This window comes from Poecilia formosa, unplaced genomic scaffold (genome assembly GCF_000485575.1).
Source record: "Poecilia formosa unplaced genomic scaffold, Poecilia_formosa-5.1.2 Scaffold6, whole genome shotgun sequence".
NCBI classification, from domain to species: domain Eukaryota; kingdom Metazoa; phylum Chordata; class Actinopteri; order Cyprinodontiformes; family Poeciliidae; genus Poecilia; species Poecilia formosa.
In genome coordinates, this window is record NW_006799945.1 from 3,182,191 (window position 1) to 3,192,109 (window position 9,919).

General features: G+C 37.4%; 2 protein-coding genes across 2 annotated transcripts in view; both read right to left on the reverse strand.

The window, feature by feature from the left end:
• Positions 1–2,383, reverse strand: part of brf2 (BRF2 general transcription factor IIIB subunit) — a 5,328-nt gene extending 2,945 nt beyond the window's left edge. Inside the window, exons 1-2 of the mRNA XM_007567674.2 lie at positions 2,101–2,383; positions 1,028–1,087 (exon numbers count right to left, since the gene is read on the reverse strand). Coding sequence (XP_007567736.1) covers positions 1,028–1,087; positions 2,101–2,248 — 208 coding nt within the window. The 5' untranslated portion in view covers positions 2,249–2,383. The remainder of the gene's footprint in view (positions 1–1,027; positions 1,088–2,100) is intronic.
• A 742-nt stretch (positions 2,384–3,125) lies between these two features.
• rab11fip1b (RAB11 family interacting protein 1 (class I) b) overlaps positions 3,126–9,919 on the reverse strand; it is a 14,489-nt gene continuing 7,695 nt past the window's right edge. The window contains 4 exon segments of the mRNA XM_007567685.2: positions 3,126–3,854; positions 3,986–4,103; positions 4,820–5,608; positions 9,186–9,916. Coding sequence (XP_007567747.1) covers positions 3,651–3,854; positions 3,986–4,103; positions 4,820–5,608; positions 9,186–9,916 — 1,842 coding nt within the window. The 3' untranslated portion in view covers positions 3,126–3,650.

The following is a 9,919-nucleotide window of genomic DNA, read 5'->3' on the forward strand; positions in this document are numbered from 1 at the left end:
CAATGAATATTTTGGATGTTTTTATTATTATTATTATTATTTATTTTTATTTTTTTTAATTTTGTTTTGCTGACCAGTGAACATTCAGGTAGTGGTTCATTTAAGAAAGAAAAATTATTCGCAAATCATGGCAGAATCAATTGCAGTACAGCGATAGCAAAAGATTGCTTAGATGCAGGTTTTTGCATTTTGTTTTATATTTAAAACACTATGGATGCAGGTTTTACAAAAAATAATAGGTATAGCTAGTTGGAGTGACTTCTACTGCCCTCTGTTCTCACATTTGATGTGTATTTTCAGCTAAAGCTAAGGGGTAAGAGAGGTTAAGAGGTATAGGGATTAAAGAAAAGGGTCTAAAAAGGATGACAATAACATATTTTCCCAATAAGCACAGGTATAAATAAATGCAAGACATAAACTAGTCAAGTAGTTTATTTTTCTTGAGAATATAACACAGTGTGTCATCTTGTTCAAAGAAAATCTGTCTTAAATTGTATCTTTGGTAGCTTTATTAGAACCACCTTGTGTCAAAAGCAAAAGTTGTTTTTTTGGGTTTTTTTGCAGCTAACAGACATACATAAAAAATTCATCTAATCTAATAAGTAGCTTTTAAAGCAACTTTTAGAAGAAAACCTGCTTTTTGCTTTTTTCACCGAGGTTTTCATCATTCTTTAGGTCTTACTGAGAAAACTGGATTAAAAGAAGGACTAACAAGCCTCAGGCCTAAAAACTATCCCAACAACACTTCATGTTGAAAAGAAAATGGAAAAAAAAAATACATCTTGCAAAAAGATGACAGCACATCAGAGGTGAGTCATTCTTCAGTCTATCAACTTTGTACTGGAAAAAAAAAGGTTTGAAAAGCCTTCAGAAAGTCTAAAAAAGTCCTGCACAGGTCACTTTAAAAGATTAAAAGAAGGTCTGGCTCCTTTGGGGGAAAATCATCTTGTAGTGGCTGAAGGCTTTTACGCAGTAAGAAGTGTACACACATAACGAGCACAAGCTGCTTTGGGACAGAAGAGCTCACCTTTTATCAGATTGAGGCAGGGCTTTTTTGTCACTGCTGTGGTCCTGCTGTAGCTGACATCTGTAGAGAAATAAAAAAAAATACACGTCAACAATAAATTGAACCAAATGACCTGGATTTTACCTGGTAATCCATTGAAAATTCACCCGTTTACATGTTTGATCATGCTTCTTTTAGTCAACATCAACTTCTAACGCTGGAACAAACTTCTTACTTTGTTCCAGGCTGATATGTGGAACCGATTTCCCTCACGTTTTAGCAGCATGAAAGCTGAATATATCAACTCAGACATGAAGCCTGAAGAGTATTCCCTCTCCTGACACCTTCTACGTAAATTTGATAAAAAGCAAGTCAGGTGCTCCAACAGTATATTGAGGTACTATTTAGTTAATCTTTCACGGTGTGTTTCTGTTTTCACTTCTCATGGATTAAGCATTCAAGTCATGAAGAGTATAGAATGCATTTTACAGATCTGTGTCTCTCAAGGCAAGGTAAGTTAAATGTTTTATCTGGCACATACATTTCAGAAACAAATGCAATTCAATATTGGTTTCATAGCAGGAAGAAAGAAAGCAGGAAATTATGTTTATGACAGCAAACATAAATATTATCACACAAAAAGCAATTTAAAGTAAATTTCATGAGATGGAGAAAATAAATAAAAAAAATGCTTGACTTTTAAAGACAATAAATTAAGGGAAAGGACTTGAAAGATTTTTATTTAAGCCAAACTGTATTTTAACTTTTTATTTAAACATGGTGGCACTTCTAATTTTCTTTCTTCCTTTTTATTTTTGATATACTGAATTTAGTAAGCACTTTGGTCACCAATATTGTGGTTGTGTTAATAATATAGTTACCTGATCAATGGCTAATCTTTCTTAGTGATAATCTGCGGACTATAATCTGAGTAAATGCACACACACACACACACACACACAATATATATATATATATATATATATATATATATATATATATATATATATATATATATATATATATATAGATGAAACTAGGGTTGTTTATTGACATTTCCTATGAACGAGGGGGTGTTGGTGTCCTGTTCCTACCTGTACCCCCCACCGGGTCATCGGCCAGGGTCCCCTCAGACACCACCGAGCCGCAGTCCACGCACACCAGCTGGGCTTGGCAGTAGAGATCATCGTCCACTATGTTGGAGGAGCCGCAGCCGGGACACTTCAAACCCGCTGCGAACATTTTCCAATCATAAACATCCACTTGTTTAACCTGGACTACACTTTATGACAACAACAGGAAGCGCGCTAGCAGTGTACTATCAACAAACGTAATCGGTGGGAAGCTTAGATGTCTCCGGGTAGAAATAACCGAACTAACAACAGTTCCGTTTGTGAAATTACACTTGAAGGGGCGTTCAAGGATAATCCGATTGTGCTTCAGTAAGCATATTATGCAACCTTAGTTTTCCCTCTGCAATAATAAACAATGAAATGTGGTAGCAAGAAACGCTGCAATAACAAAAGACCTAAGCTGTAGAATATTAAAAATATAAGACTGAGGTAAAAAGTTAGCATTCTGAATTCATTACATAAATACGAGCTGCGCTCCAAATTAATTGTAATTAGCATTGTCGCCACATTAAGAGGTGATTTAGAAAATACATAGACAACCTTATGTTAATATTCAATTTTACGTATGCCAATTTCTATTTTCCATTGATGTTCTGCGGATTACTGTAATAAAATACTTCTAAGGGCACATTTGTTTTTCTTCTTTAGCTAAACTATCAAACCAAGATTATTTTTTTAATAAAAAAGTACAAGCTTCTTTTAGACTTTAAACCTGTGTTTAATCACGGAGGTTTCCCAACTATTTTTTTTTTCTTTTTGCAAAAAAGGGGACAAATTGTATTTAAAACCATTTCACAAATGTTCACTAATTTGTGACATGCAGCCAGAAGATGATTGAACATGATTTATTAAATGCAATATAACCACTGTACATGTAATGTAAATGAGTTGTTCAAGTCCGGTACATATTGGTATATTCTGTGTTGTTTTCCGTATTCATGCCATTTCATAACACTAACATACTACTGAATGAATGAAACAAGAAATAGATTTATACATTTTTAATTTTATTTTGCAAATATACAAAAACAGCTCACCCAGTTCCAAAGACGGTGTATATTTTTCAGTGTTTAACATTCAAAGATAAAGTGCTCTTGGTTTGCAGAATGCAAAGAAAAAAAAGAGAAGAAAATATAATTACAGCACATAAGGCTCTTTTGGACCAGGCAGGGGAAAAAATGTTTTCATTTAACCAGGCAGTATAGCAAGTTTTTTAAGCTTGAACTTTAAGCAATGAACATATATGAATGCCCTTTTACACTTGACTGAAAGACAGAATTTTCTTGTATAAAAAAGATTTAATTGAAACTGCTACAGTCATCACAGTAATATTTCATCTCTTCTCTTTGATTTCTCTTGATATATTGACCTTAAGGTTTATCCTACTACAAAAGAGCCAGTATTCAGTGATGAACACATCGTGGGAAGCCAGGTTTCTCATGTAGTCGTGAAATGAATAAAGTCAGACCTCAGGGATCTGATCTGATTCAGAGTGTCAGCTATAAATCCACTTAGGCAGGCTTCTTTAAAGAGCTCATGGACATGAGGATACTTGGACTCTCTTCAATGACTCGCACCAGTAAGTTGTCAATGTACTGCTCCAGCTCTGATATCTTTTTATCTCTCTCAGAGAGCTGGCTCTCCTGTTTCAACAACAGAGCGATCAGTTCCTCTCGAGTCAGCTGGGAGTACGGACCTGATCTCCCTGTGCCAACCTGTGGGAGGGACGTGAAGTAAAGAGACAACAATAATCTTTGATCATGAAAACCAAAGGAAACATCACAGCAATCTCTAGCTTTGCATTAAACATTTAGCTAAAATTGAAAAATAAAAATAGAATACCTACATTTGTTTTGTGCTGAACTCCATTACAGTCTAATCCTGTGGCATTGTTATCATTTCCAACTTTACCAACTGAGTCAGACTGCTGCTCCAGAGGATTAAGGGGTTTTACAGGCTGAAGTCTGCAATGACAAAAGGGTTGAGAATGAAACATGTAAAGAGAATGGCAAGATGAAGCAAAATGTAGTAAAAGCAAGGGAATTTGAATGTACAACTTCTTTAAAAAGAAAAAAAAAATCACAAATCTCAATGAAAGCTAGCTGTTTGATAAAAAAAAAAAGTAACAAACCCTTTTTTTGCATGTTATTTGTAGGAACGCTCAAACTCCCTCAGATTGCGTCGCATCTAAATGATTCCTAAATCTTTCAAGCATATTCTTAATTAAAGATCTGGACATTGCACCGTTCCAACATATGGAGAGGTCATGGTTCTGCTGGAAGGTAAAACACCGCCTCACTCAAGTCTTTCTGTTGCCTCCCACAGATTTTCATACACTCTTCATTTTTTAATGATTAAGTGATCAATGATCCCTGAGATGCGCAAAGCTTACAATACTGTTTAACATCCCGATCATGCTTTAAACCTCTCCACAGCTTTATCTCTAACCCTGTCCTGTCTGCTGTAATCCTTGTTGTTTTTATGATGCAGTTTGTTTGCTAATGTTACTTTCTCAGAGGCTCTACTTCAAAATGCTGCAATTCTTAGTGTTCGTCTATCACATAAAATCCCAATGATGGTTCCAATGTGACAAAGTGTGAACAATGATATTCTGCATGGTACTGCAGACATACCAAAGATTAAATTGGACAAACTAATGCTGAGGACTAAAACGTCTTACCTGCGTGAAATTACCGGAGGCCCCTCCTCTCTTGCACCAGCCGTGGTCACAACCTTCTTGGACTCTTTGTTTGGACTCTCTTGGACCTGTACGTGACTTTTGACCTCTTGTTGTGTGTTGCATGCCTTGTTTGGAGCAGTCGCTCCACTGTCATCTAAAACATCAGTTTCGTCATGGTTTCGACTGACGGTGGAGCTTGAAGGAGTGTCATTTGGATCAGGAGGTAGGGGAGCTCGAGCTACTTTTGAGGATTTGACTTTAGCAGAATCTTTGTCAGCAGCTTGAGGCCAAACTACTGGATCAGTTTTAACAAAGGTTGTTGCATCCTTACGAACCGTGAGCTCATTTTCCTCCTCCTCATCGTCCTCAAACGGGTTTAAACCACAAACGGCGCCGTCTTTAATCTCCCCCGCAGCTCTGTGAAGCTCATCTTCTGCAGCGCACGGTATGGATGGAGCAGGACGTTTATTGTGTTTGCCTGTCGCTTCTTTGGCAGAATCGTGCTCCGTCGTGCTCTGGGTGTTTCTCAAATCTTTGGAAGATCTGTTTAGAGGAGCGATCATCTGCACCGAGCGCTGGGGAGCAACGCTGACAGTTTTGACATCTTTGTCTTTACTCTGCTTGTTAATTTGTGGGAGATGTTGTGTCGCCGTCTCCTCCTCCTTCTGTTTCTGTCTCTCCTGCTGATTCCTTCCCGGAGGCTTAGGAGCCGCTCTTTTTTCCCGCTGAATGTTAGTTGGGTCCTTTTCGCTGGTGGAAGCTGCCCCGCTTTCCGCTGAGGACTGACATCTGAAAATGACAGACACACAAGGTGTGGGCAAAAGTCGGCTGTCAATTAATCAGACTTTTCACAGTGAAGCAAAAATACTGAGTCAAGAAAACGCATTCGAACACAAATGTTTCCAATCTTATTCAGTGTCATCTTTAACAGACTGCAAACAGTCTGTGTTTTTTTAGAGTTTAATACACATGGACATTATTTAAATTAGTCATCCAATTCAGCTGCACATCTTTGGATTAAACCACAAACGGTGTACAAGAAAGAAATGTTTCATGATATTTCTAGTCTGACCACTGTATGGTATTTTATTGTGGCTATTAATTTTGTTTATCTTGTTTTTATATATTTTTTTAACACTTCTGGAACTCTAAATGTGAACTTGTATATCTAATATTGCTGCTACCCCTAAATTTCCACTCTTTAGGGTAATAAAGGCCATTTCTATTTGATTCTTCTTTCCGCTAAATAGACTCTCAAAAACATTTAGATCCCTTGACCATCTCACGCACAGTCCAACGTCGATTATCAATATTTCATGTGATAAGCAAACACAAAGTAGCGATGGAGATCAAATGGAAGGAAAATAATGATCTGGCTTTTATGGAAGAGTAGCAAGAAGAACAACATCGCTCAAAGACTGTCATAAGAAGTCCTATTGAAAGTTTCCAACGTAGTAAATATGGCAAGCATCGGAAAATTACGCTATGAAACCATTACATCTTTCCTGTAGTGAATCAAAAAGGGAATGATTTTGTTTAGCACAGACAGAGAAGATGTTCAGAGTTGATGAGAGGATGATTGAAAGAAAAGCACAGGGCAATCCTGGAAGAAAATCTTAGCATAGCAGCCAGAAAAGACACAGACTCACCCACCCTAGAAATATATCTAGAGCTAAAGTAAGAGTTTAGATTGAAGTGTTTTCATGTGTTGGAATGGCCTAGTCAAAGTTAAGACCTAAATCCCATTTAGAATGTGAGATTTGAAAACTAACGTTTACAGATGCTTTCCATCCAATAAGAGTTTCAGCTGCTAAAAAAAAAAAAAAAAGATTAATCTGTTGATTGACAAAGCAATCAGATTAAATTGTAGTTAAATATTGGCTTGGATAGGTGTCAATGCAAATGCCAACTAAACTTTGGAGGTCTTGAGCTTTTTAAAAATTTCCTTCCACTTCCCTTAAACCAACAAAAAATAAAATGCATATTTCACAATATCCCAAATAGGCACAGATATTTGTCACTGCAACGTGATGAAATGTTAAAACTCTCAAGAAGGACAAATACTCCAGCAGTGAACTGTAAACAGCTTCTTCACACAATACTTGATACAATGAGGCAACACTGTGAAATGCTCTTTGTCCTTCAGCCCAGGCTGCTCTCTCCTTCAAACCAACACATGAGCTCAAAGCCATGCAATTTTTATGCAGGCATCAGCCGGCTGTTGCATTTAGAAGAGAAGTGTTGAGACGATCGGTCACAGAGCTCCAACAGACTGAGAAACAGGACATGGGAAACGTTCAGATGAACATTGTCATCAAGTATTCACTGCCTCTTTTATTGTTCTGCTGATGCTAAGGCAGGCTAATGTCAGCTACGTCTTAATCCATCAACCACAATGTAAACATTTAAATAATTAATACTTACTCCAATACATTTAAAACTACTTTTATCAATCGATTTTAAGTTTTGTTCACCGTTTCCAAATATTTAATCCTACTGTCCTTTAAAATCAATCTTTCAAATTTACATTGGTTGATGCAAATTCCTGAAATGTTTTTTAAATATCTCCTTTAACCCTTTCAAGTAAGCTGGCCTCTCTTCCTGCTGTCCCATGATCCTACACAAGTTTTCCCCTTAAATTGAGTCCAATCCTTAGTGTTTACGTTACAATCTTAATCAAAACTTCACTGTAAAGTTACAGCAAATATGTAATCTGCAAAAGCAAGAGGGCTGCAAAAAGGAGGAGGTGAATGAGAAGCGTGTAAGGACATCTGGATGTAGTGTTAGAAGAACACAAGACAGAAAAGAAGACGGACACAGACAGGGAAAGGAGGACACATTTCAGACAATGAGAGAGAACTATAGTCTAGAAATCCTCTTATTCTGCTTTCTATGAGTTCCCACATCCGGAAAAAGGTGAAATCAAGCTCTATAAATTTCACGACTGAGCAGGAATCCTAGTTGCCAAACTGGCAAATTATTTTGTGTCGGCATTGATGTCGCTCAAAAACGAAACACAAATAAAAAGCGATGATTTTCCCTTCGCTGAATTAAATTTAGGAGTCCAGTGATAGCAACTAGTGTGAGCCGCTGTGTGTGGAGTTTGCATGTTGTTGCCCAACATCCATAAAACAACATATTGGACTAATTGGTCACAGCGTCCCGCCTCACCGACCGCTGGAGACAGAATTCTCTTTTGAATTTAAGCATGCTTTTACATTTCTGTTTTTAGTGGTGCATCGTAATATTATTCTAATTTTAAACGTCATTTTTATTAACTTTAAGTGGAAAATTACTACAACAGAAATAAACCCTTTCAGATGTAAGTGTAAATCTATGTATATTTTTCACAGTGATAACTTTTCTGAAATAAATTGACTTTTCAATAATATTCCAATTTATTGAATTGGTCTGTGCTTTGATCCATTTACTTCAGCTTGGGATGCACATATTTTGACAGACTGAATGAATTACAGATTATTTAGTTTTTCTGGTTCAGGAAACTTTAAATCCAGTTACTGTCACACGCCGCTTGCTGCAATAAATCCAGTCATCCTGCATTTTTGTTTGTTGTTCTCAAGACTTTCAAGAACAAGGACTCAAAAGTTGCTGATAGCTCGAAGAAAATATATCCCAGACGTCCGCCAGGAGCGGAAAGGTTACATGTAGACTGATACAGTTTCAATTTTGTATGTGGAATCCTTGCGAGCAAAATTTATGAGCAAGACATGCTGACAAAGTCAAGATGGAGGTGAAGGTGGAGCGCTTCTCTGACGTGTGGATGCAGGAACATGTTCCTGAATTCAACATCTCTCCAGGAAAAGAAGTGAGAGTAAAAATACGATTGACTGCTGTGGCTCAGTTGGCAGATATTACGGTGGAGAAAGGCCTAAAGCGGACCAGTGAATACAAGCTGCAAGTTTTCATTTGTCATCCACACAGCAGGTTATTTTTGTAGCTGTGGATGTTACCCAAACTTCATCTTGCTGCAAGCGAAGTCATCATTTACAGATGCTTAACAGGACAAGAGCAAAAAAAATTAGAACCATTGTTTTGTTTCCTTCGCGGAGGATCCCATGAAATATTTTCCCTCTGAGGATTATTAAAGTAGAAAATGATAAACTGCTGAGCCTTTCCTAGAAATGGTTCACTCTGCAAATTTAAACAGAATACTGCTAAATCGCATCCTTCATATTGATGCCATATGCAGAATTGATTATTCTTAAAGGAATAAGTAAAAGGGAAACATCCACATACAATGGATGAGGTGAGGGACATATTTTTAAAGATTTAAGGTGAGAAAAGATTTGTCATTTGACCTGATTTTGCTGAATCATCAGTGAAAGTTGAATATTGATCCACCAACCTTTGATCATCAGGTTTTGCTTTAGACGATTTGGGAGTTTCCTCAGGTGGAGTGAAGTTTTCATCAAAAGGATTAGTGGAAGTGATTTCTACAGGAACTCTCAGTTTGAGTTTTGTTCCAACACCTTTCTCTTCTTCTTTTATTTTGTTTTCCTTCTTTTCTTTTGCCAACTTCTCCTGCTTCCTCATTTCCTCCTCCCTTCTTTCCTTGTTATTCCTCTCCTCCCTCCTGATTCTCTCCTCTTCAAGCCTCATTTTCTCCAGTTCCTCTTCTCTTTGTTTCTCTGCTTTTATTCTCTCTTCTGCTCTTTTTCTTTTTTCCTCCTCCTCTTGCATTTTTGTTTGCTCTTCTTTCATTCTCTCTTCTTTTCTCTTTGCTTCTCTCATTTCGTCTTCCAACCTTTGTTTCTCAGCCTTCTCCTCTTCCTCTCTTCTTATTTTCTCTTTCTGGATCCGTTCTTCTTCAACCTTTCTTCTCTCCTCTTCCTCTCTTCTTAGCATTTCTTTAGCCAGCTTCTCCAGTTCTTCTTGCCTTCTTTTACACTCCTCTTCCTCCTTTTTTTTCTTCCTCTCTTCCTCCTCTCTTCTGATTTTCTCTTTCTGGATCCGTTCTTCTTCAACCTTTCTTCTCTCCTCTTCCTCTTGTCTCAGCTTTTCTTTAGCCAGCTTCTCCAGTTCTTCTTGCCTTCTTTTACACTCCTCTTCCTCCTTTTTTTTCTTCCTCTCTTCCTCCTC